The sequence below is a fragment of the Drosophila biarmipes genome, chromosome X (genome assembly GCF_025231255.1).
Source record: "Drosophila biarmipes strain raj3 chromosome X, RU_DBia_V1.1, whole genome shotgun sequence".
NCBI lineage: Eukaryota > Metazoa > Arthropoda > Insecta > Diptera > Drosophilidae > Drosophila > Drosophila biarmipes.
In genome coordinates, this window is record NC_066611.1 from 21,584,927 (window position 1) to 21,612,705 (window position 27,779).

The 27,779-nt window shown below is 47.4% G+C and overlaps 2 protein-coding genes across 3 annotated transcripts; one reads left to right on the forward strand and one right to left on the reverse strand.

The window, feature by feature from the left end:
• The first annotated feature begins 326 nt into the window (after window positions 1-326).
• LOC108023181 (homeobox protein unc-4) lies at window positions 327-20,053 on the forward strand. 2 transcript variants are annotated; one of them, XM_044093138.2, is made up of 5 exons: window positions 327-657; window positions 967-1,441; window positions 17,728-17,972; window positions 19,371-19,510; window positions 19,564-20,053. In XM_044093138.2, exons 2-5 carry the CDS (start codon window positions 988-990, stop codon window positions 19,976-19,978), a joined length of 1,254 nt encoding a protein of 417 aa, XP_043949073.1. In that variant the 5' UTR covers window positions 327-657; window positions 967-987; the 3' UTR covers window positions 19,979-20,053. The 2 variants fall into 2 exon arrangements, with proteins under 2 accessions (XP_043949073.1, XP_043949072.1); XM_044093137.2 differs by having other exon boundaries at window positions 327-1,441.
• A 5,154-nt stretch (window positions 20,054-25,207) lies between these two features.
• On the reverse strand, window positions 25,208-25,756 carry LOC108023182 (uncharacterized). The gene has a single exon (XM_017092424.3). It carries the CDS (start codon window positions 25,661-25,663, stop codon window positions 25,277-25,279), a length of 387 nt encoding a protein of 128 aa, XP_016947913.1. The 5' UTR covers window positions 25,664-25,756; the 3' UTR covers window positions 25,208-25,276.
• Window positions 25,757-27,779: the final 2,023 nt, after the last annotated feature.

Sequence of the window (27,779 nt, forward strand, 5' to 3'; positions counted from 1 at the left end):
ATGATTTTTGCTTGCAGTCGCGCATGCGAGCCAAGAACAACAACGGCGGCAGCGGCAACAACAACGGCTGACCGTCAAGTGTTGAAAATGAGTGTGTTGTTGCTGCTGCTGCTGCTGCAGCAGGTGTCGCCATCTCCCTTTTTAGCACGGACTCAAACCACGAACAGCCAACCAACAGTGGTGACACTTTTTTCCCCTTTCAGCCACCCCCCTGGTGACCCCCACGCCCGGCCCGGCTGCCACCCCACTCACATACATGTGCGCATTTTTATTAAACAAGCACCAGCACACGGAGAAGACAAAACGAACTCCATATTTTTCATTTAAACGCGCCCGTCGCGCCATCCCGCTCGCACCGACTGGCCGCTCCGCCTTTGTCTCTCCATTATTCCCCACAAACTACACAAACTCCACAACTCGCTCGGCGTAATTTTAATTCGAATCAATTTGTTTGTCGCCGCCGCTGCACAGAGTTCGGCCCTCTGCCCAGTGGGCCGCCGATCCGCTCCACTGTGCACCCGCTGCCGCATCCCACTGTGCGGCCAGGACACTGGTTTTTTTGTTCGTGTGACTGTGTGTGTGTGCCTCGTGAATTTCGGGTTCCAAGAGCTAAGCGAAGTTAACCGGAAGATCCTGCAGATCTAACGGAAGCTAACGGTAACCCCAGGATAACAGTTGAATCACAAATGCCCATGAGTGAACAATCAAGTTAAAAGGTAGAACTTCAAAGGACCTTGACAATATCTGTTCAATGATAACGAAACTAACTGAAAGTTAAAGTTAAAGACAACTAACCTGCAGTTTAAACATGGCTAGGAACTAAACCAAAAGCTACTACGAAGTCCATTAAGGAATATGACAGAAAAGTGTTAAAGTGACTAAATTTAAATTTAAAAATAACTTTGCAGAAAGAAAAAAAGGAAGAAGTTACAACTTAAAATATTTTTTTTTTTCTAAAAAACAAAGCAACCGCAAGTTAGCCTAAAAATGGATCAGCTGATCAAACAGCTGCAGCTGGCAGCCGCTGCCCAGGCGCAGGTGCAAGCTCCGCACTCGCATCCGCACTCGCATCCGCATGCGGCATCCGCCCTGCAGCTTTATGCGGCAGCAGCCGCCGTCAACCTGCGAGTGCCCGGCTGGTCGCCCTTCCTCAGCCTGCCCCTCGGTTCGCAGTCCCCGAATCCGGGGGATTCCCCGACATCCGCATCCAGCTCGTCCTCCGTCTACATGCTCCGCCAGATGGCGCTGATGCAGCGGGCCAATGCCGCGGCCGCCGCAGCAGCGATCCAGCAGCAAAGGGATCGGAACCGGAACTGGGAGCTGGGGGAGAATCAGGATCTGCAATCTTTCAAATTGGAACCACTACCGTCCTTTAAAAACCAGGACAAGCCAACGAGGGAACCTGAAAGCTCGCGCGGATATCCGCACAACATCCGCGAGGGTAAGTGATTGGAAGACTAAAAACTATATTTGTTGGATCATTATAACCAGAAAATATCTATATAGAGGAGAGTAGGCAAAAGCAAACATTTTTCCCCAAAAAAGACTCTCTCTGTGTGGGGGGCTGCTCTCTCCCCAAACTAACTATTTCGCATTTGGCCAAAATACACAAAATTGCTGGCCAAATTTAATTACGTGCATAATCAACAAGCAGCAACAACAAATACCAGTGGCCAGCCACTCACAGATACTCTCCACACATACACGGACACATTAAAAGCTGGCCTGCAGGCAAATGGTGTTGTTGTTGTGGCTGCCGCTGTTGTTGATTAAAAATTGATCAAAAAACATAAAAACACGGGAATTATGCAGGCGCGTATGTAAGTGCGAGTGTTTGGGTGTGTGGGCGGCAGCGAATTGATTAAAAGGAGCAATTCGATTGAAATTTTATTGGTAAATTGAATAAAGTGCGCGGCGCGTCCCGGCCGGAAAACTTGTTTTTCCATTCGGCCATTTGTAAAATGGCATTATCTGCGCAAGCTCGCCGCCAAGTTAATGATTGAACAAATGAGTGCCATAGAATGTGGGTGGCTCGGTGGGCCATAAATAACGCAATTTCGGGAGTGTCCTTGCCCGGAATTAACGTTAAACAATGCATGATTATTTGTGGTCAGTTGAAATTCGGTTGAAAAGGCTTAACTAGCAGTGGACACCACAGAATTGCTGTTTTAGCCATCACTTAATTTTCGGAAAACCATTATACATTAGACCCCTATACCTTATACTAGTTCGGTTGGCAAAAGCTGTTTAAATTGATAAGTTAACATTACAAAACTAACATTTAATAACTAACTTCTTTGTGGGTGGGTTTTTTGTTAGTCATTTTATTGATCTATTCCTTCAACCAAACCATACTCAAACTCACTAATTTCCCCTATATTTTCGTAAACCTCGATGTCAATGAAAAACTGCAACATTTGTGAGTGGGACATGAGGAAGTGCGAGGCAGCTGGCCTCGGAAAGTGGGAAATGGTGCAGGGGAAATGAGCAGTGACAGGTGAAGTCTTCCTATCGCATACGTTTTTCGGGTTTCCTTTTTTGTTTTTGCCCAGGTCACGCCCAGTCCGGGAAACGCCTGCACTTCGCCTTTTGTCTTTTGGCAATTGAACTACTTTTGAGGCGCATCCAATTCGGAATGGGAAACTCTTCTGGCTGGGCCTCATCTTCAGCCTCGACCTCCTACTCCGCCTCCTCACTTTCCCGACGACGGGAAATTAGCTGCCATTAGTCATTTTTATTGTTTTCGGTCGCGGCCCCGAAACCAGAAAGAAAAAAGAGAGCTCAAGTCAGGAAAACCGAGAACGGCCCACAGAGTAAACTGTAAAGAGAGCGGCCAGACATCAGGGAAAGTCAAGGGGAGGACTTGTGGAAATTGGGCAGCCAAACAATTTGTGGCAGCAATTTTTCTTAACATTTTCGTGAACCCAAAAACAGAATAAAAACGAAACGAAACAAAAAACGAAAAAGGTCGAACGAGAAGCGAAATGTCTTAATTATTTTTGGTAGCTCCCAGCCAGCTCAGTCCAAACCGCGTGCCTAAACATACAATTTTCGTTTACGACATTTTAATTAAGTTTTTCCCCATTTTCCTCTGCTTGTGGAAATTGGGCAAATTAATAAGAACGCCATTGGCACGCCCCGTCAGGTTTCCTCTATTCGGTTTCCTTTTTTCTTTTCTTTTCTGTTTTTTTGGGCCTCGAAAGGCCCCCTCCCGGCCAGCGATCATCAGTCCATCGGTGATGAATGAATTGAGTTGTTGTGGCTCCCAGTGCCAGGGCCAGTACCAGGTATTCTCAGGTGATCCCAGGCGATCCCAGGTGATCTCAGGTGATCCGCTCCAGTCGATGGCTGCTCATTAGACAGCGCTGACCGCGAGCGCTTCTGGTAATTGCCATCATTTCAGGGGACGCGGGGGGCAGGCCGAACTACTGGGAGAACCGAATCACTAGACCCATAGATTAATTGTGATTGTGTCGAGTGGAAAATGAGGAGGAAAACAGGTAGAGCTGCACGGCGAAAAACGAATGCTACCGGCTACGCGAAGTTAGGGAAAATATATACATTACAATGCCATATATAGCATCGAATTAAAGGTATTTTGAAATAGTAGATAGATATATAGATGAATAGATAGATGGATAGAAAATAGATGATAGATAGATAGATGGATGGATAGATAAATAGATAGATAGATAGACAGGTAGATAGATAGATAGACAGATAGATAGATAGATAGACAGATAGATAGATATAATAAATAGATAGATATAGATAGATAGATAGATATAATAAATAGATAGATATAGATAGATAGATAGATAAAAAATAATAGATGGATAGATAGATGCATCTATTTGTAACTTTCTACCAAATAAACCCAAAAGATAGATAGATAGATAGATAGATAGATAGATAGATAGATAGATAGATAGATAGATAGATAGATAGATAGATAGATAGATAGATAGTTAGATAGATAGATAGATAGATAGATAGATAGATAGATAGATAGATAGATAGATGCATATTTTTTAAACTTCTACCAAATAAACCCAAGAGTCGTTTTTCATTTAGATCGCTTTCATTTCTCTCAGTGCAGATGACAGGCTCTTCTTGGGCGAATTTATGAGTGCTGATCCGAAGATTTCTCTCGTCCAAAAGTGAAAGATTGAGTGAGTTTAGTGGAGGGCCGAAAACAAGACTGGAAGCCCGAAGAGCCGAAAAGCGAACAACGCGGCCCATCAACATCAGCGACTAATGGGACTCTTGTTCGCCTTAGGGGCGGGGAAATTGGAAGGGATTGGCATGGGAAGGGGTATGGTGCCCCATATATATGGGTCCAATTTCCACAGAGATTTTCCTCGGCTAATTAATAAAACGCTCAGTGGGCTCGTTGCACTAATTGGTCCGATCGTCGTGGCCCCTGATGAGCTTTTGACGAGCGCCCCCTTCCATGGCCCGGGAAATGATAATTATTTAAGTGGGCTCCCATTTAGGCGATGGCCAAAACGAATGGAATCAAGAAATCGGAGCGCAGAGCCAGTTTATTGCCCGCCTCCTTTATTTCGCTCTAAATACCCGCAGACCGCCACAGAGCCACAGAGCCACCCAACCGCCCACGTCGTCCTTGCATTTGCATTAGCATTTGCATAATTTATGAGGGCGACAACCCTGGCCGGTGGCCATAAATTCAGCTGAATGGCAGCTGGCCAAAATAGAAGGCAACATCTTTTTAGGCCGCCTGCGAATGCATTTTGGCAGCTCGCTTAATTTCCCCCCCACTCTCCTACGAGACTCTTTTCCGAGCCCCCTTCAATTTTTTCGTGGCTCTCCTTTTTGGGTCCACCCCCTTGGTGGACTAATAAAAATCAAAAGGCGTTTTGTTCTCTAAACTTAAATTGAAAACACTTTGGGCCAGTCCTGCCCCAAAAACCGTTCCCCTGCCCCCGAGCCGAAGGATAAACACTTCAAGGGGCGGATTTGGCTTAGTGCCCCACTCCACCCCCCTTTTCCGGGCCACTCCGCCCCTGCCTTTGCCGTTGTTGAATTACCGTTTAGCACAAAGATGGCGGCGCTAGATAAAAACATTTTTGGCCAAAAAAGAACAAGAAAACATTGTGGAAAAGCAGGAAATAAAACAAAGGGGTATGCAGGGGTGCTGTGGTTTTGTTTGGGGCACTTGACTTGTTTCTCATTTTTTCTTTGTTCTGTTCTCCTCGGCCATTTGCAGTTTTGAGGTGTAATTTTTCTTAAATACCATTACAGGTGCCACGCCTCCTCCCGCCCTCGAGTCGTACAGCCCGTTTTGCGATTAGCAAATTAGGGTTAGACCCACTAAAATGCTGAATTTATTGGCTGTGGCGAAGGGTTTCCTCCTCGCTTATTATTTAATAACTGCTTGCGGGAGTCTGAGGGCAGTGGAAGTTATATGGGATGGTCGATCAATCACAAGCCAAGCCCCCACGAATTTCCCCTATTCATTTCGCCACTTTGTTAGCAATCTGTGTCGACAAGTGTCAAGAAATCGAGGCAATTACACGACCCAAGGCCGAAGGAGGGGGGATTTTGGGTGGAAAACGCATCAAACAGCGAGGAAACGCTAAGCGGAAAAGCCGCAAGCACGTAGAATCGAGCGTTTTACCGCCAAGGCTGAGCTCACCACCCTCAGAAAAAAGAAAACCACAGATACACCCACACACGTCCCGATTTTATGTTATCTCCATGGACTGGGGCCCAACAAGCGCCCTCCCCGCTCGACGACATGAAAATTATGTAAAACTTAAGTAAAAGATGAGCTCGTCAGGAATTATGACACCCCAGGGAGCCGGGCGATGTGGATGTGTGAGTCGCCCGGGGTAGCAACCCCTGGAATGAAGTGCATGAGGGTGAGTTCGGTTCAAGTCGAAGTGTGGATGGCCTACACATCTCTACATGGAAGATCTTTTAAAAATCGCAGTGCAAAGGCTTCATGACATCAAGCTTGTTATTATTTGCAATTCTTAGTAGCTTAAAAATAAATCAAAACATTTTTACTTTGTCTCATGAGCATGTATATACTAATTGTCATGTAGGGTAACTTTTTTATAAATATCACCCGTATCTACTTATCCCGTTGGGCGACCTTCGTGCAGGGTATATCGCAGAATCAAAACAGCCGCACAGGGCACTACTAAAAACTGTTGACCAAACAACAAATCTAGCAGCATTTAAGTGGCACTTCCTTTGGGTGGCGAGCCCCACCACCCACACACACATGCCAGGATAACGGGATGCCGTGATCCCGGAAAACCCAACCCTAAGAACGGCCAAACCCCACTCGGAAAACCCTCGACGCTTGTTGGATTCTCTCGTAAATGCCTCATGTGCGTTTATATTGAAACAGATTGCCCTGCCATTCCATTCCATTCCGGGCATTCCGTTCCCCGCTGGTGGGTGCCGGTGTGTCTGTGTGTGGGGTATCTGTGTGGGGTATCTGTGTGTCACTTGTTTCGGGGTCCTTTGTGAAATTGTTGCGGTTTGCAATTTGCTGCAAATGACGCCGAGTTGGTGGTGCTGCTCTTCCTCTGCCACGACCTAGCCTCGCTCTCCTCCTTCTTCTCCACTCTTTTCCCCCTCCTTTTCCGCTTCCTTTTCCCCTTCTTCCCCCTTCTTATCATCCTGTATTTCCCCCTCCCCACTGCATTCTCTTCCTTTGTCTGGCTGCAAAGAAGACGATGGCGGCCATATTGCGTATACGCCATGTGGTTCGCCCACGAACTCCCCCACCCGTGTGCGTGTGTGTGCGTATGGTGCGCATCCACCACCTTGGGGTGGAAGTGGAGCGGAAACGGGGAGTGGGGGGAGGACGAGCAATTGCCTACCCTGGTTACGCCCCCGCCACCGCCCGCTTTTCCTACTCAAAAGAGGAAAAATCAGGAAACGGGGGGAGGGGTAGGAGAAGAAAAGCCGCACGACACTTCGGGGCTAATACAATTTATACACTTGGCTTGGCGTCGTTTCGGTTTGGCTCAGTGCCATGGTCCAAAATACAGCAGCGAGGGGAGGGGACGGAAGGGGATTGGCAGGACCCCGGCCTCGTCCTCGGCCTCGTCCTCGTCCTCTTCGCCTTCTCTCTCTGTCGCTCCTCTGGCCCGGCTCGATTGTCAGCCAGTTTTACGGTTGGATCAATGTTTATGCCGTCGTCCAAACACACAGGCATATACGTACATACACACCGAGGCATTTATCCTTGTTATACAGCACCCTGTCTACTGATTTTCCCTCCGCCGCCCCCTCTAAGCGCCTCTCTCCGTCGGATTTCGTTGTTAAATTGGAAAATTTTGTTTCTCGTGTCCTTTTTGGCGGGCTTTTGACTCGACTACTGTTGTACTTAGCAAGAGTTTTCTGAAGGGTACAGTATATCTATTATATATCTTGTATACTTAGGGCGATTATCCATAAGCTTTCTCCTTTTCCCCAATACATTTAGCACTGAAATCCATTAAAACAAATTAAAACCTTTCACAATTTTTAAAAAGTATAAGTCTTATAGTTATTCGAACTTCCTATAGGCGGTGAGCTCCAGTCGACCCCCCAACTCCGACTGTCTCGCTGTCGCTGTAGTCACAATATTTCTTGTATCCAAGAGCGTTCCGCTCGTTGGCCGTCTACCCTGTCGCCCCCTCCGAGGCTCGTGACTCTGAACGCCGAGCCCCGAACCCCGGACCTCGGAACCCCCATCTACACCAAAGCTCCACCTCAGGCCGCCCCCACAACGTTGTCGTTGTATCTAATAAACCTTAAATGAAGGCAATATTGTGGGGTTGTTTTGGGTTAATATTGAAACGATAAAATTGAATTGAGCCGTATGCCCAGGGAGGGTTCCGGAGGGGATGGCGGGGGGCTGGAGGAGCGCAGACGTCCCTGAAAGTTTTCCCTTTTCCGTTCTTGTTGTTGTTGCTTGGCTCTCTGCCTTGCTTTTCCGCTTTCCTTGCTTTTTCCATGCTTTGCTTTGGTTTTCGGTGAGTTGTAATGACACTTTTAGCTGACTTTGAAGCTATTCCCCGTCGCTCTGAGCCTGTGAGTGTGAGTGTGCTGGTGTTCATTTCCGTTTCCGTTCGTGCTTTTCGGAGCCCCACTGTTTATTGTTCTCCACGAGTCGATGCGGTTTTTAATCAATTTTTAGGACACGATTGACTTGGCATTATTTTGGACTGGGACAAACGTGCGCATTCGGAGAATGCCATATGAATTGATTTCTATAAAGAAGTAGATTTTTCCTTTCTCATTATTAATATAACGTAGTATAGTAAAATTAATAGAAACAGTAAGAAAAAAGCAAAGGAATCGTGTTTTTCGTAAGTTCGTAAGTATTTAAAAAGGAACGATTTCAGGACGAACTTTAAAATAATTACTTACCTTTCGAGTGTGCTAGAGCTGAGGTGAACAAAGAAAGTGAAATCCTAAAGGGCGGAGTACAAAGTAGTTAATTATAAGAAAGTGGACGGAGTAGATAGGGATACGAACAAAGTGGTTCCGAGCGGAAGTGAGAAAAGCGAGGGAAGAGAGGGCAGGGATATTAGCACTCGCATTCCTATCTGTTTCCGCCGCTGTTTTGGCCATGTTTCTTGTTGTTTTGGCCAAATGCCGTCGGCAATTCGCCCGTCTGGCTCGCCATACCTCTCTCTTTCGCACCGCTCTCGCCGTCTCTTTCGCGCCGCCCTGGTCAGCTGGGGCAGCTGCGACTTTTCCGCTTAACATGCGCTCAACATGTTTGGCGCTGTTGTTGCTGCGTTTTTTATTAATTGAAAAGTTAATTAAAGGTGATAAAAATTATACATGCCACCGATTTTCGCGCTGCAGGCGTTCGACAGCAACAACAACAACGGCGAAACACGTTTCAATTACACGCACACACACGCGCGCGCACACCTGCTTATTATACACACACACGGACACCTACCATTTACAACAAGTTGCTCTCTCTGTCCGTCTCTGTTGCTCCCTCTTTTTGGGCAGCGACGCGGCGTCGCAGTCGCCATAGTTTGCGCATTCCAGGGGAATGAGATGAGCGAAAGAGATAGTGCGATGGCGAGTTAATTAAATCCTCATGTATTAATCACGGCACCTACCTCCCCTCGCCCTCCCCCGCCACCCGTCCTTACCCCCTCTCGTGCCCTCTCTTTCGCTCTATTAATCGCCATCGCCCGAAAACCCGTTGTGCCTGAATCCTGTGCACTGCAAAAAAATAGGGCAATTTTGTATGGCATAAATATGAAATATCCGTTACAGAATATTAGGCTTGACCGATTTCAAGGAAGTCAATATTCTCCAGACCTTTTCTATATGTTAATGAGTCGTTCTAAATACCACTTACGCATAGCGAAATCGGAGACAAAATGTTAAGTCGTGTTTAAAAATAGCTTAAATAAAACAGGCACAATGTCACCTTAAGTTGACTTTTAAGTTATTGCAGTATAGGCTTTGATCTATATTTTGAAACGTGAAAAAATCAAAGCTCGTTAACTGCTGTACCTTAAATATAAAGGGTAACTATTGAAACAACGACTTCCAGGGTCAAATGCACTGCGATTGGCACTTGTTTTTCCCAGTGCAGCCAAAATCCTCGCTGTCGCTCTCTCTTTCGCTCGCGTGGGCCTAGTCTGCGCTTGCGTGATTCCGATGGCAAATTAATTCCTTGGTAATTTGTTTTGATGTGATGTGCGACTTGAAATTGATTGAGATTGTGTTGTTGGCCGAAACGGCTGCCGACGTTGTTGCTGTTGTTGCTTCTGCTGGGGAAGAATTCATTAAAAGCAGCAGCAGAAATCAATTTTTATGCTCGCCTCTTGCTTCTCCATCGCCGCTTTTGCTTTTTACCTTTTTAGCCTGCTTTTTTGCCTCTGCCGTGCTTTGCCTTTGCTCACATTTTCTGACTGCCTCGGCTGTGTGCATAAATCATCCGTCCGGGTCGGACATAACTTTCAATTAATAAACTATTGTCTATATTAATAGATTTTGTGTGCCATGCCATTTGGCATGGTGTTCGGCTTTTGCGCCGAGATTTGTTTGCCCAATTAATTACACAAAGAAACCGAAATTGTTCCTGGAACCACCCAAGCCCCTGGTATTTCGGGGATTAGGCCATACAACTGGATGAGCTTCGCAACGGAACAACTGGCTGGGCGTGCAAGTGGATTTCAGAGGCAAATTAAAATTAATGTCCCATTTGTGGCCTGGTAAATATTTTAATTGGCTTATTAAAAGGCAAACCATAACTTCAAAGTAGTTAACGCTAAGTGGCTGCCTTGAGTGCAAGAGTGTCTTGCACTTCTAGCATCCCTAAAGTATTCCCAAGCTAGGACAAGTAGTTCATATGGAATTGCAGATAATTTACATAGGAAATGTATCCCCAAAATGGGTTGCTTAATAATACACCACGTAGCAGAAGAGTCTCCCGGGTTCTACCAATAAAATGGCACCCCACAGCCCTAAATCCGCGACTTCCATCGTTCTTCAAACTTGCACCTGCAGCGCACAGACACACTCGCAAGTGCGAAAGAGACAGACGGCCGGGCCACGCCCCCTCTGCGAGGAGAGCAAAACGACGTCGCTTCGTAATCAAATTAAGTAAATTACAAGCTCTCAAATGTGCAAGACTCGTGTTTTACCAGGCTAATAACTGCCGAAATCGGCGGAGAATCCCTTCCCAGCAGGCCCAAAACGAGGTCCCACAGAATCGGCATGACGGCCTGATCCGCGGCTTTAGAGGACCACTCCAGTTCCCGAGGTTCCCCAGGCTCCCCAGGCTCCACAGGTTGCCCCGATTCCCCAGACAACTTAAGAACTCAATTTGCGCTCTCTCTCCCTTTCGGCTGCTATCTCTTTCTCGGCCAGAGCCTGATCTTTGCCGCGCTTCCTTTCTAAATTGATTTTGAAAACAAAATGATCGTAAATTTTGATCGTCTTTGCAGCCTCTGCAAATTACCGCGGCCGGGGCTTTCGGTTCTGTTGTTATGGCCGATCTTCAAGCGGGCACCGCCCCAAAATCATTGTGCTTGTTGTTGGTGCTGGCTCTTTTATGGCCCTTGATTGAGTTGTCATATTTTATTACCGAAAATTTTAGACAACGTTGCATGGCCGGGCAGCCGAGGGTTTCGTTTGCCATAGCGAATCGGGCTGGGCTTCGGTTTCCAGTTCCTGGGATCTCGCGATCTCGAAATGGCCAGATCCGCAGGTCTACTTTGACGTTGACGCCGGCGCAGGCGCGGCTTCACACCTGTGACGGTGGTATAGGTGCCTCGGTTGCAGTGTGTGTGTGATATTCAGGTGATAATATGCCCGCCATTTTCGTAATGGAAAGTAATTATTGTTTGCGGCAACGAATTACAGTAATCGTCATAAAATGTTTCCCCATGACTGCCCGCAGCGGCAGAGCAGCGCTGCAAACGCCAAAAAAGAGGGAAAAAAGACACCCAACAATCAGCGGCCGTAAACAGCGGCGAAGAAGCAGAGCAGCAGAAAGAGACGGCGCGAGGGAGGACAGGGGCGGAGAGCAGACGGCAGCCCTCCTATAATCAAGGGAAATAACATTTTCAAGCAGCGTTAAAACTAACATTAATTATGTCCGAAACGAACAAAACGATCGACCAGGGCTCGGGCGGAATGCGGAATGAGGAACGCGGAACGTGAAACGGGGAACGGTGGAGAGGGAACGCGGAACGTGAGTCGAGGAAGCGAAACATCGAAGAGGAAGCCCAAAATTGGCAAAAAGAAAAGTGGCACAAGGCAAAGATCGTTTATGCGGGGCTCACTCTTGGAAGATTTGCTATGAATAACTTTACTTAAATTAAGAAAAAATATTCATACGTTTCACTTATCTACATTTTAATGTTGCGCACAAAAGTGGCGCCCAACGTGGGGCGCTAGTAATAAGACAATATTAGAGTAGTGTTAAAGTGGCAAACAATTTGTGAAGTTCGCTAATGCGGAAATAATTATTAAGACTACTCTTTAAATTTTACTATATATTCAATTTGATATTATTTAATTCGCCAGTATAGTAATACAATTCTAAAACGTAAACAAGACGCTGTCAATGTGCTAAAGCGCCGTGTATGAAGCGGCTTAATCAAGGGGATCCGCAATAAATGGCGTTGAGCATGCAAGACTGGACGACACGCCGTGTGCCACACGAAATTCTAGCACGGGATCCTTGGTGAACATATCAAATTAATAACTGTCAAATAACAAAGCGTTTAAAGCAGCTAAATGAAATGAAAATTAGCCATAGACGGAATGCTGGGGCAAAAACAAGAGAGATGGGGCCAGCACATGCAACACTGTAAGTGGTTGTTGTGGCGCCCCCCGATCAGATACGTCTATATATGTGTACCTGTAGAACCCACCGGCGATCGATGGAAAGTCGTTAGAGCCACGAACATGCCAACAAAGCAGGGAACCGAAAAGGAAAGGACTGACTTTGGAATGGGCAGGAAAACGAGTGCAGCCCCCGTTCAGAGTTACGCCCCAGCGACCGAAGCCAAAGGAAAACCTGACCGTGCCCGAGCCCGATCCCGATCCCGATCCCGATCCCCAAGCCGAAGCCGAAGCCAAGCCAAAGGCCCAACCAGTCGTAGGCGCATCCAGCCCTCTCCGCACCAAGAGCAAGCCATAACCGAAGCGATCTGTGCCGATCTGAGGGAAGACGAGCTCTAACCAACAAACCAACGATCGACCGAGCGAACGAAACGACGTTAATAAGAAATTAATGTCTTGATCATTTTCGATCGTTATGTAAATCAATCAGGCAAATTATAGCTCAGGGGCTTGCCACAATAATTAGACCCTATTCGTAATAATGCGCCACAAGCTGCCAGCGAGCGAGCGAGAGGCCGATACCGGGATAGAGATAGCGATAGAGCGATCCTCTTGGCGTGCAGACGCTGACGCGCCCCTTCGCAAAAATGTAAAAAAAGATGAAAAATAAAAAAACAAAAGCGCAAAGCAAAAAAACCAAGAAAAAAAGAAGCAGACAAGAACGAGGTAAAAAATGTGGCATGCAACGCCTTGATGTCTTCTTCGGCTCGGGAATACTGAAGACTGAGGACCGAAGACGGAAGACTCAAGACCCCAGACCCCAGACCCCAGATCCAGGGACGTCTTCATTAAAACAACAAAACATTTATGCGCCGCTTTGGCATGTCGATCGTAGCTCGGAGATGGTTTGAGAGCAGTTCGTCATGGCAGCAGACTTCCCTCTGGGCCAGGGGGCTCCGAGGAGCACTTTCAGGGGCTAGAGGGGGCAGCTGGCAACAACGTAACAAGATGCGTAAAAATTATTGATTTTCTTTGACTTGATTGTTGTTGGCTATCAAAATTTAATCATAACATGCAGCTCAACCAGCGAACAGGACAGAGGCAAGAGTACACTTGGAAAAGTTGTGGAGGGGATACAATAAATAAAAAAAATAAGTAAATAAGGAGGATTAAGGCCACAATAGCTATAGCTGCAATAAAAACATAGGGTTTTGGCCCTTTTCAATTGCCCTTTGACCTGAGAATAAATAACAAATAAAAAAGTAAAATAAATATAATTAAAATCTGTAAATACTTTAAGAACGTAGCCAAGAACACATCAATCGTGTGAAGTCTCGATTTTAGTTGGCTAGTTTTGTTGCTGGAAAATGGCTTGGGAATTGCAGTGCCACTACTCGATTTCGCTGAGTGTAGGAGGATGGCCAGGAGCTGGGGAGCAGGGCAACAGGTACTGGTAGATGGAGATGGCTAGCATGTTGCCAAGTTAACCACTCGATCCCCCGCCCCTCTGAATTTTCAATTTTGCATCGCAGCAGCAGGGTAAAGTAATTTGCCGCGTTGACGTGCCTGGCCTGGCAGATGAGCAATGACCCGGCCCGACCAGATCGCCAGACCCCAGACCCCAGACCCCAGAGTTCTGAATTCAGAACCCAGGACCCCGAGCCCGAGAGCTTTACCCGAAACCAAACAGAAACCAGACCAGTGTGCCAGTACCAGAAAACCCGGACAGCAGTTTGCTGTCGATTTCACTCGCTCGTCGTGTCGATCAATTCGTTTTAATGCAAACAACTCGTATAAATTCATGTGGCAAGTGGGCAGCCAGCCGGTGTTCCCCGGCCCCTCTTCCTCCCTCTGCTCCTGGAGATCCCTTCCTGGAAACCGGCGAAGCACCAGGCACCAGGCACCAGGCAAAGTGCAAAGAAATTCATTAAATTAAGTGCCACACATTTGTGGCCCACTGTGCGGTGCCTTTGGAGGACGGAGCTCTGCGCTCTGCGCTCCGATTGCGGTTATTATTGCTCGCCCATAAAGCGGCCGACGGAAATGAGACTGTGGACAAGGACCTGGGCCTGGTATTAGCCGGGCTAGGATGGTCTGGCATGGGATAGGATAACGGGGGGTTGAGCCCACCACGTGAGTGACGGCGTCAGTGGAGTCGCAACCTAGACAAATTACTGGGCACCTCGCAAATGGCGATTGTCCGGTGTCTACTGTAATGCGGTTGGCGGAGTCGTCGGCTAATGATGATGGACTCCAGCGATCGCAGCGGGTCTCTAGGGGTGGCAAAGAGGTCTCTTAAAGGAAATCTCTAAGGTATTAAGCTCATTTTGGGCCCCAGTTGGTTGGGTTTTAGGATTAAGCTGAAACTTCGGCGTAAACTTAAGGGAACAGTTCTTAGAAGACTGCGTAATAGACTTAGCTTCTATTACACATACCTGGTTATGAGGTTAAGAGGAACCATAACAAGCTAAAGGCATTATCCGCAGATGAATGTACCTACCTAATGTTTACCCACTTCCCACGTTTTTGTCCAAGCAATTTAACACACTGCAGAGGTAGTTGCGTCACCGCCTCAACCTGGAGTCGGGAAAACTCGGACAATCCATCAATGGGCGCAGGAACTAAACGCCTTTGACAAGCACTGAAAAGCGACGCCGAGAAAGGGGTTACACTCTGGGCTCGGAGTGTGAAACAGAGGCGTTCGAGCCAAATCCCCGTGTCAGGGGCGCGTGTCCGACTTTATGCCTGATTCTGGGCACTATTTTTTCCCTGATCCCTTAACCCGGGGGTTGACTCTGCCAAAAGAAAAAAACAAAGTCAAACTGAGGGTCACACAATTAGCAGCCCTAATAGTTTATGTGGCCATTTTTTCCAACAAACCTCCCAACATTACCATTTTCGGGCGTTTTATTTGTGTATTTTTTAGAGTTTACATTTTTTTTGGGCCAGGCAAATCAAATCATGTGACAAGCTTCTAATGAACCTCAGAAGACACCCCAAAATGTTTTTTTTTCTATTTTGCTGACGCTCTGTTCCCAGCCAGCGACATTTGTGTGGCCTATAAATGCTAATGAGCCCTCACATTTTTTCCGCTTTCGCCGGTTTCAATCTCTTTTTTTATAGATTTTTAGGGGCATTTTTTGGGTAATTTTTTGTGGGTCGTTTCGGAGGTGGAAAGCCGTCGTCGTCGCCGTCGTTATGAGCCCGGAGCAGCGGCAGTGCCTGGGCCTCGGTTTCGTTTTCGGTTTCGTCTGGTGTCCTTGTGCCCATCATCATCGCAGTCAGCGTCCCGAGGGCCTCCTTCCTTCATCTGCGTGTGCATTTTGTTCCACTTGAGTTTGTTTGTTTAACGACCTTTGAAATTAGGCAAAACTAAGGGCAGAGGATGAGGCCCGCTGCCCGGGGTTGGCTGTGATTCTGATGCCGAGCTGGGCCTGGGCTTTGTACTCCAGATTCCGGCTCTGGCTGAGCTCTCGACTGGACAGCAGACAGGAGACAGCAATTTATACTGTTCGTATGCTAATGCCGTCGATCGCCTCGGCGTCTGAATCGGCTGCAGATTCGCCATTTGCTGGCCCAATTTAAATTGGGTTAATGTTTTTAATTAGCCGGCTAAGGGGAGGGCTGCACGAGCGCCGGGGGGTTGAAACTCCCGAGGAGTTTAAAGTGATTACACTGAATTAATTAACAAGGAAAACATACAGTCGAGGTTTTCAAAACAAACTACTGGCTATAGGCCAGTATTTGAAATGTATATTACAAGTTCAGGAGTTTATTGCAGTGTATTGTTTTACAAAATAAAGAACTGGGAGATTAAACAGTCATAAAGTAACCTCTGATTTTTTTCAATCCCCATCAATCCTTGGGGGTCTCATTCAGTTTCAGTTGTGCCACCTTGGCGCCAGCTCTAAATGGCCGGCAAATGCTGGAGCCATTAACTGCCACGCCCCATATCGATTGCCGGCCAACATGTGAGGTTGCCCCTGCCCCTGCCCCTGTTAGTCCAAATCCCCGAGCTGAGGACCCCAAACAAAAGCCAAAGACCTGTTCCAGCTGCCAGTTGAATCGGAATCTTCGTGGCAAATTAGGAGGACAAACCCCCGAAACGCTGCGGCGCACAAAACTATGCCGGAGATACGAGTTCAGGGCCCGAGTCCCAGAATGCCAGAATCCCCCTTCCCTACCCCTGCTCCTGCCCGGGGAGTCGGAAAGTCAACAAAAACCATAATTCAGATAATTTTATTTATAACACCCTTGAGGAATTATATTTTATTTACTCTTTCAAGTGTGATGATGAGCCCGAGAGTGGGCCAAGGGGTGAGGCCCTTGTTGGATGGACCGATACCGATATGGCCACAGTCCTTGTCAGGGACCTGCCCCTTTGTTGTGTTTGCTGTTCGGTGAGCTCTGCGAAGTGTCTGGGTCGCGGCGCACAGGGGTTGAACTTCGTCCTTCGACTCCTTCGATTTGCTAGCAGATGTGTTTGTAAATTGTCAAAATCTGTGTGCATTTCGGCATATGAAAGCCACGTAGACGGGCGCTCTGTGATTTTTACTGTGTTCTGGATTCGGGAGATGTGCTGTGCCGCCTCTGCCTGTGGTGCACTTGGTGGTTCGTGTGGTTAGCCAGTGGCCCGAGCCCCAAACCCCTGAAAAACCCCCTCTCGTAATTGCCCAGTCAGCAGGGGCCGGAGGAATTGCCGAACCACTGGCACTGGCAAATTTTTGCAATTAAATTTCACTTAAAACTGCAACTGAACGGAGCGAAACCAAGGCGGCAAAAGGATATGGAACACGGTGGGTTGCCCAAATGGAGGAGGGAAAAGGTCCGTAGGAGTAATTTACTTCCGCCATTGGAGCTTTAAACATATCCGAGCAACACCCACCACTTCCTAATTGTGGAAACCAATTTGCGCCGCTATAAATTAGAAAGACAAACGACGCTCCTCCTTGAATCCTGCTCAATTTCCAGAGGGGCAGATAGGCAGGCGGGGCGTGGCCACTTCCGGTTCCTGTTTCGGTTTCAGCTCCCCCAGACGGTGCGCTCGCATTCGCATATCTTGGAAATTTGCATAAATAGACTTTAATTGTTTGCAATTATAAAACGAGACCGAAACAAGCGGCGCCGCCTCCCCGGCGTAACACATGGCCTGGTGGATACATGGGTCCGTGGACTCGTGGATTCGTGGATACACCCTGCGCCTGGAACCTGGCCATTCGGTCGGTCGATATCCAGCAGCTACTGCGCCGGCTAATTGTGGCCGATATCACTTGTGTTCTTCCTTGAATCGAATGGCATTTGCGAACTATCCACTTGCCATAAAATCGAACATAATTATTATTGTAACAGATCCTATTATTAAATATTCTGGGGACTTCCATTAACAAACTTTATATACATTTCTCTGATACCTTTCCCTCATATATAAAGACTCTAGTCATGAGGACAATGACAGCGAGGAGTCGGCCTTTATCAAAGTTGGCGAGGGAGAACTGAAATCCAGTCAGGAACCGGATGAGGATGCGGAGTCCTCGAAGCGGAGGCGCTGCAGGACCAACTTCAACGCCTGGCAGCTGGAGGAGCTGGAAAGGGCCTTCCTGGGAAGCCACTATCCGGACATATTCATGCGCGAGGCCCTGGCCATGAGGCTCGACCTGAAGGAGGGTCGCATAGCGGTGAGTTCGAAGGAGGGATAGTTGGGAACAAGGAATACTTATCACTATTTAATCTAGTATCATAAGCAAATCTTTTGAATATCTTTTGAGACAGGTTTTATTATCAAACAGAACGTTTGTATCGCAGTCTTCCGAATATTTCTTGGGGAAACCCAGTAGATCTGGTTCCCTACCCCTAGGGGTTCCATTTCGCCCCGTTTCGATAACATTTGCGTGAGCATTGTAAAACAATTTGGTGGCAACTGGAACTCAATTACTCAATAAAACCAATTACCTGACTATTTTTATCCATTATAATTCATTTTATTCCATTTGCCGCTGCGTTTCGTGTCGCTCGTTGTTGTAATGATTTCAATTGCATTCCCAGAGCGGAGCTTAACCCTTTGTCGCCGCCGTGCGAGCCCCCTCCCGAGCCGCCGACCCGCTGCTCGACGGCGCTGGCGATGGCTGACTTTGCATGTCAGCCGTGTGATTATCGTGGCTCTCTGTCTATCTGGCTATCGTGGCTATAAGCGGCTCTTTCCCGGGGTCGGGGTCGGGGACGGAGAAGGAGAAGGAGACATTTGGCTACGCTTTTCGTCCGAAATTGTTTCTTGACATGACATATCAATTTGTCAATGCGAACGACAAGACAGCGACAGTCTGTCCGTCCGTCCGTCCGTCCGTCATTCCCTCCAGTCAGTCCCCCAGTCGGCTCTACGGTGCACGGCTCTTGGAGAAAAGGAAAGAAAAGAATAAAAACCCGGAGCACTGCGGGGCCGGGGCTCTCGTTAAGGCCGGGAACAACGAGGCATTGCATGCCGCTGTTCGAAAACAATTTGTTGCACATTAAAAAATGCACAATGCATGCAAATGACTCCAAATTGTCACACAAACACACACAGCTCGCCGCCGCCCACTGGCAGAGCCCCTGCGCGCCTCCGCCCCTGGCACCCCCTCGATACGGCTGGGTTCCCCGGCAAACTGCTCGTCGATTAGCGACGCCATCTTGTTTACGGCTCCAACTAACCAAAGCAACCATCCCCATCCTCATCCCCATCTCCGACCCCGTCATCATCATCGTCAGCGCCCTGTGGTCACGATCTCCGCCGCGATGAGGATGGCGATCCATCTCTGGTTAATCGTCCGCATCCGAATCGGTGACTTATTGAAATGAGGGGAGGCAACTACGATTGCCTGGCTACCTTTTAGAACCCAAGTCCATAATTTGCAATATTATACCATCGTAAGGATAATATATTTTATACATTTATAACAATATCGTATCATATTTCGGATATTGAAATGAAAGGGAGGGATCTATCTATTTTAAAATCCATTTTGGAATACACCACCCTAAAGATAAGCTATTTTATTTGCACATGATATGCCATGATATCCTATCCCATTCCCCGGCAGGTTTGGTTCCAGAACCGTCGGGCCAAGTGGCGTAAGAAGGATCACACCAAGAAGGGTCCCGGAAGGCCGGCGCACAATGCCCAGCCGCAGAGCTGCAGTGGAGCTCCCATTCCACTGACCGAGCTGCGGGCCAGGGAGAGGTGAGTGCCAGATCGAACTGAGATACATGCTGACTCAAGCCAAATATCCTTAGAGCCCAGCGCAGGAAGCGGATGAAGAAGGCGATTGACCGGCAGGCGAGGAAACTGCGTCTCAAAGGGATCGAAGTGGACTACGCCCGGCTCAGGGCGGACTACCTGGCTGCCCACAAGGACAACTGGGAGGAGGAGGAGGAGGGGGAGGGGCAGGAGCTGCACCTGGAGGATGCGGAGTGCTATGGCGAGGACGATCTGCCCATCGATGTGGTGGGCGAGGGCCAGGAGGACGTGACCGGCGACAGTCAGGACAACTCCTTCTGCTCCTCGAGGACCTATCCGAAGAGCTCTGGCAGCGAACTGGATCCCGACGATGTGGGGGTGCCGATCAAGCTGGAACAGGGCCCTTCTCCCACCACGCCCAAGGCCCTCTACAGCTCCCCCTTCAGCATCGAATCCTTGCTGGGCTCATAGCGTCAAATGGCTTGCACACACATGTGAAGTAGGCTTACAATCTCGGTGGCTAGCTAAGTACTAAGTGCAAATATATCCCAAAACTCTTCACCGCATTTTTCTCTTCTGGGGGTCAAGAGTGTGCCAGTGCGAATTTGAGTACGGTTAGGAGTACGCATGCCGAAGTGCGAGTGCATTTTAATTTCCAGCCAACAGCCCGGGGCCCTCGAGGGGTGAGACATAAAGAACCAGAGAGAAAAGCGGTTCCAGGAGGCGGAGGCAGTGCATCCATCAAGTTCACACGCAGCCCGCACGGTGGATGCGATTTGGTGAACTCTGAGCTAAAATAATCGAACGATTGCCGACAACAAAAATCGAAGGGCTCGATAAATTAGTGAATTTAGTGATATAGATTTTACAAAACCTTACACCTGTTAACTAATCAATTTTATGATTTTATGTGCTACGATAGTTGTCGACCATCGGCTTCATCCTGCCCTGCTGCCTTTCATTCAAGTCGTCTATCGATCGTTTTTCGCTGGCACTATGGGCCTTTCACACCTACCAGCTTGTCCTCCATGGTGCCGCGCATCATCAGCTTCAGTTGGAATCTCGGAGCCGCAGTTCGACCTCGGGGCAATTTCAAAAATGCAGCTCGCGACCGCTGGAGCAGGGACAGAGAGGCGACTCACAAATGTAATACACACATCAGGCAAATAAATTAGAAGGCAACTCCTTCGGCAGAAGCGTCAGCCAGGCCGCGCCCCCGTTCGCACTCGGGGTTCAAGGTGCCGGGCAGTCCTACAAAATGGTAGACACCGAACCCAATCCCGAGCCCGATCCCGATCCCGAACCGGAGCCCGAACCCAGGCCCAAAAACCCAGGTGAGTGGGGCTCAGAGTGGCGAGTAATGCAGACAATCCGTCATGCAGGTGTGAATGATTCATTAATTTCTCGCCTTCATACGAATTTTCATTTCAGTTAACATGCAAGCGGAACCGAAACGAGCCTCAAAGAGTTACGCACACTGCGAGAAAAGCACGACCAGTTCTGGTCGATTGAGTTTGTGAACTAAAAATGTTTTGAAAATATTTGTATCCATTAAGACTCGATTCTTTATGCCATTTGAAAGGTATTAATAAAGGAAAATGTATTTAATTGGATTACTGCTTATGATTTTGCAATGCCAGATGAGTTTTCTTCGGTGTGGCGAGTATCTGCAAGGGGGGTAAGACGGGAAAAAGACTCTGAAGATGGAGTTGGGGCTGGACTTTAACGGCGACGTATGCCTGGCAGCTTTCTTGAAGATCCGCTCGACCCCATCCCCAGCCCACTGCTGATCCTCCGAGCTTAACGTCTTCATTACGCACGGCCACGGCCCACGTTTCCTGCCGCCCTCCTCCCCAGGCAGCCAGGAACAGAACAAGGTACAGAAACGGAATCAGAACCAGAACCAGAAAAGGCCAGGAAAGCAGACTGAGGCACAGAGACCAGGGACCCACTCTGTCTCTGATGCCAATTTCGTTTTGCATTTTCAATTTCGTGGCATTTCCTTTCGGGATCTGTGATTCTGTGGATCTCGGGATCTGTGGATCTGGGAATCTGGGCATCTGGGCATCTGGGCACCTGGGCACCTGGGGCGGCGTGGATCGAGCCTAAGCCGAGTGGCCAGCGGGTGGCCGGCGGTCGCAGCTGGTGGGGATTGTCCGCGGATCGGCGAGCGTTAATTAGCCGATGAGCCCGAAGATCAAATGCCAATTAACCAATCGAAGTGCACAAAAGAGGCTCTAATTGAATTAGGGGTAAGCGACCCGCTGTGATATCGGGGTCGTGCAAATAACTCGAGAAATAGCCAGAAATGATTAGCAATCCAACTGAATTAAGTTCACCAACGAGCGGAATAGGCGAACCCCATATTATTGTAACTAGTGTAGGCAATTACTTCATAACAAGTAAATAACCCCTAACTAGAATGACATTTATTTCAACTAATGTTAGTCCCCAACACCCAATTGGGCTCTACAATAAAAAGCCGACTCTTTGTACCTGGTTTACTGGTTTCCAGTCAATTCAATTGCTCGGCAGTTGAGCTAATTTGAAAACAGACTCGTTCAGTGGGCACAATGTGACCCATTGCGAAAACAAAGCCTATTTACCTGACGCTTTTTATTATTAAATTTACTTAAATAGGGCGTTGTATAGTTCCAATTAAGATTCCTGAAACCTGCCCGAGCAAAGTTTGGGACAAAAACGATATGCATGCGGGGATTTCACACGAATTGCGACTGGGACTTGCAGCTCGCTGGGTCGTAAAAAGCGCCGAATGATCTGGCCTGCTGTTTGCCGTTTGGATGGATCTTAATATAACAACAATTCATATTTTTTATTACACCTACTTTGGGCCCACAAAAGGCGACGTTGAGCCGACCGGCGAGCGGGCGAGCGGCCCCGAAATGAAGGCGTTAACCAACTTTAATACATTTATTTGGGCCACAGAGCCAGGCTGGCCGGGATTGGGCTTGGGATGGGACGGTATGGGATGGAACGGGGACTGCAGATTCGGACTCCGACTGAAACTGAGACTGCCACCTCGAGCGGGGCAACTCGGGAACCCGGGAACCCGGGAACTCGGGCGCAGGCGCAGCAGACGCTGCCATATCTGTCCAAAGTAATAATTATGTTTCACGTTGTTATCCTAATTTACGTGCCCCAGAACAGAGACCTAAACAGAGTCCCAGTATGAGGTGCACTTAAAGAAACTAAGGGAGGAGTTGAAGAATTACAATATTATTAATTTATTACTGAGGCTATACTAACCGGCTCCCAAGTAAAAAACTCCTTAGTCCCAAAACAAGCTGAAGTCCTTCTTAATAAATGAAATTCTGAATTGCAAGGAGCCTAAAACATATGCGAGGCTGTTTTTGCAAGTGCCTGAACCTGAACCTCCGTCACAACCAATGCCCGGGGCCCAAACTGAAGCCAAGCCGAAGCCTCAGCCAAAACTGAGGCCCATCATCGTCGGCTGGTCGGCGCATTTCACTGGAAAAATATTAAACACAAAGCGAGATACTGAAAATTGATTTCTCACCTTCGTGCACGTTATGGAGGGGGAGGCGGTGGCGGAGGTCCGCGGCCCTGAAGGAGGCATCCTGCCTTTGTGGCTTATAATTAATTAATACGTAGCTGCACATGTACAAATACAGGTATAAATATCCGGATTTGGATATAGCACTTCGTGATTTGCACGCCCGCCGCGCCGCGCCGCGCTCCGTTTCGATTTCGCTTCGTTTGACGGGCTCGAAAAACATTTCAATAATCATAATCTCGCCGAGACGGGGCCTGGGAACGGGTGTCTATGGGGGAGGAGGCAGAGGAAGGGTTCTGCTCGGGAGCCCGCCAGACAGCCTGTCGCAGTGCCACCTCCCCCTTTCCCGGGCCGCCCTCCTCCACTCGTAAATTAACATTTATCTGTGAATTTATTGCATCATCGAGAAAAGTTTTCAATTCGCTGGAGAAGCAGCCGAGAGGCGGAGGAGCACCGGGGACGTCTGGTAGGAGTCCCCGCACCCAGGCCCATGTCCATGCCCCATAGCAGGCCCCTTCCCAAGCACCTGTTGGTCAATGGGAAATTTATTTGTCGTTCCTCTTGCACCATTTGTCGTGGCTTTTAATTTGCCTTCAAAACGCAGCTTAGTTTTCCATTTCGAAATCTTCTTCACACTCTGTTTTCGGGGGTATTGCGCTTATCATAAGGCGGCCGTGGATATCTTATGTCATATACTACTTTGCAAGCACTTTACGATGATATAATACTACAACAACATAAAAATATATTTCTTTATAGATGTGCGTATAAGAACTGCCTTTATTTTTCCTCTCAAATACGATTTTAGTATCATCAGTTACTTCAATCCTTTGCTGGAAACCTTTAGTTTATTAATTTCGTGGTATCAGGGCAACCTGAGTCGGTCTTGTCGCCAACTCTTGGGCCACCTCCTTAGATATTATTGTCTTCTCTGAATTTGTTGGGGCTTCGCTCAGTTCGTTGGCCTCCCCGCGGGATACCCCCCTTTTCCACAGCCGCCTCGACGTGACACTTTAAAACGAGCATGGCATATAAAAATTTGTATGATATGATTTTTATAGACTCCAAATCGATGTTTTTACGATCATCGCTGCCGCTTTTTATGCGCTCGCCGCGGTTTTATGTGACAGCAGTGCAGCGGGGGTTAACGGGCGGGTGTTAGGTGTTAATGTTAACCCATTGGAGGCTGCATTTCCAGGCCTTTGTGTAATTATGTAATTAGGTGTTGAGGCAAACAATCCGGGGGAGAGGGGTCCCGCAACACCGAAGCTGCCGCTGATGATGGTGAGGGCCATGATTGTGGACAGCGGACCGTTAGGAGGGCTTTGGGCCTCCTTATCGAGGCACTCGGATCGCACGACATATGGCCCATATGCCATGCTCGATACACGATCGATCCCAGTCAATATCCGGTCGTGGCCGATCGGGCGGCCACCTGTTGTGCCCCTTTTCTATGTGCGCCGCATTTTTAATTTAATTTTTGCACTCTCCTCCATATGCAAGCTTGAATTATTTCGTGCGGCCTCAACTCGGAGCCTCATGCTCCTCCTCCGGCTCCTGCTCCGGCTCCTGCCGCCGGTGATTAATAAAGCCAGGCCATACTGAATGGGTATAGGCACAGGTACGAGGACTGGGACTTCGACGTCGCCTTCGACTGGAGCTGCCAAGGCAACGGCAACAGCTGGCTGCAACAGCCTGGCCAATTCCCATTGCCAATCGCGTTCGTGGGAAGAGAAGAGCGGGAGGCCGGGCCCAAAAACAGTCCGATCAGCAGTTGACTTTCTTTTTTATGGACTAATAATCATTGGGCCAGCCACTAATTGGCGGGGCTTACACGTAGCCCTTGATTTCCCGAGCATCTTCGATCCCCTAAGACCCCGCTTTTGGGTCACATTTATAAAGAGTCCCGAGTCGAGAGAATAATACATATTAAAGATCTGAACTTTAAATTAAACTTTAAATAAAAGACAGTAAAGATACAGTAAAGAGATTGCAGATATTTTTATAGAAACCACATTATAAGTAATGACAATCTGTATCTGGTGGTCATCTTCCCTTCCATAGTCTCCGATCCATCCCCCCCTTTAAAAGTTGCAAAAAGAAAGTCCTGCTTTGGTTTATGAATGTATTTTATTTTCCTGCCAAGCCTAATGCGACCTGTACACTTATGATAGGTGCTAACTTATTCCTACAGATAACTATTTACAGGTATGGGAGCACAGGGACACTCCTCTTCACTTCCTGAGCACCGCATTGGCACTGGCGTCCTGTTGGACTGCGAGGAATATCCGCAGGCGGTGGTACGAGCAGGCCACCCGACAGCCCCGGGTGCAGAACTCCCGGTCTGCGCACATGGAGCTGGCCAGACTCCGCTGCACGACGACAAGGACGCGGCAGTAGTCGTGGCACATGTAGCACTCCGGCCGGGACCGGCAGAGGAGGGGCGGCGTGATCGCCGGCATGGACTGGCGGTAGCAGCGCTCCCGGCACTCGCCGATCTGCTGGCCCAGTCCTTGAGCACTCCCACTTCCGGCGGATCCGGATACGGATGCGCCCAGCGCATAACCAGAGAGCAGGATGATGGTCAGGGACAGGAGGGCGATCCTCGGTACTTCTGCCATGTCTCTGGACAGTGTGGTTCTCCTCTTCTTGTATTCCCAAAAATGCAAAACAGTTGTGTGCGGATGGCTTGAGTTTCCTCGGGCTTCTGATTGTCCCGGCCTGGTAGTATTGCCTTATATACCGCCGCGACTTCATTCACAAAACGTCTGGAAATCCCCGGCGCCCTACCTGGTCAGCAAATGTCACCCGAGTCCGAGTCGGATCGGATATCGTAGAGCTGGCCTGGATTCAGGTAATTGACAACACGTGTGCGCAACACACAGCCGACGAGTTTTCATGAATGGCCGGCTCTGCGGGAAATCCCCTGGAATTTCCCGCCATTCATGGCGTTACCTGAGAATGGGTTGAAAATCCCGCGTTCGATGCCTGGTGGCGCCACTCGGTGACAGTTTTTATTATTGCGTAATACGTTTCTAACCGATCCACGGATCGACCGACGGATTTACCTAGTTTAAGTGGACAGGCGCAAGTTTATTGGGAAAGTTGCAGGTAAAACCGCACATATCCTATTGATAAACAGCATGTCAGGCTTGGGAAGCAATGGGAAGAGTTGGGAAAATCACTGTACCGCTTTTAAATTACGTTCATTACTAGTTGTAAATAAAGGATTGCCAAATTTTAAAGTTGTGTGGACAAAGATCAGTTCAGCACTTGTGTTTCTACTTCTTTATTTATCAACAGAACGGATTCCTATTGCTTGCTTTCTAAAGTTACACTGATAATAAATGTTGGTAGATGAAGTTTCCATCGCAAACTTGACAAAACACTGAACACTGATATTTATTAAATTTATAGAGATGTATTTCTTAAGTTTATAAAACAATTACATGTATTTTAGATATGCTGGCTCCATCTATCTTTGAGAATGCTTTCGCTGTCCAGGATTCTTATTTTTACATCCCATGCTTGGTAGGTGTATTTGCTGTTGAAGTGGGTGTATCTGCTAACTTACGTTGCATAGCTGGAAATATATATGTCAGGATACCTTCCCAATGAAGCTTATTTTACAAAGAAACTTAAATTATAGTGAAAAAGGTATTCAGAGATTTACTTGTGGTTTTTCAATCGTAATTAGCTTAATCAAGGCGTACAGCGTACCAAGACCTATTGTTTCGAGCAGCTTGCTTAATTTGCTAAATAAGGAACATTTTTTTTGACCAGATTTTGCATTTTTTGTAAGGATCAGGATTTTTGCAAAAAATCTTAAAAGTTAAAAGTTAAAGTTTTTTGTAAGGGGGGCATCAAGATTTTTCGCAAAAAATCTTAAAAGTTAAAAATTTTCAGGTTTTAATGCCAATTAATAGGAAATTAAGCTACGAGCTCAACGAAGTATGGCACTCGATCCGACCCTTATAAGCATTATGACAGCCAAAATATTTATGGCGAAAAATGGGACTCCGATTATTGTCAGAAATACGAGATTCGGATTTTTCAAAAATACGATATTTCCTTGTGGTTTTTCAATCGTATTTCGGCTAAATCAATTTTTTGCGAAAATGGGTCAAAATAAAAATTTTTTAACTGTGAATGCATTCCGTTTTTGGACAAATACTTTTCTTTTTTCGCCCAAAATACTGATTATTTTTGGGCGGAAAAAAAGGATTATAGTTTTTTGGCGAAAATCCGATTTTTTTCTTTCACCTTTTTTTGTGTAACTTGGTCAAAAATGGTCCAAAACCTACAAGACGCACTGTTTTGTTCAGCTAACAAGCTAGACAATTGAACGCAGTCATTTTCTGGCTGGTTGTAAGAACTTTAAATTTTTTGAATTTTTCGATTTTTTTGTAAGGGGTAGCATCGTCTTTTTTTGCGAAAATGGGTCAAAATAAAAATTTTTTAACTGTGAATGCCAATTGATTGGAAATTTTATTACGAGTTCAGCAAGGTATGGCATTCCGATTTTGGACAAATACTTTTCTTTTTTCGCCCAAAATACTGATTATTTTTGGGCGGAAAAAAAGGATTATAGTTTTTTGGCGAAAATCCGATTTTTTTCTTTCACCTTTTTTTGTGTAACTTGGTCAAAAATGGTCAAAAACCTACAAGACGCACTGTTTTGGTCAGCTAACAAGCTAGACAATTGAACGCAGTAGTTTTCTGGCCGGTTCTAAGAAC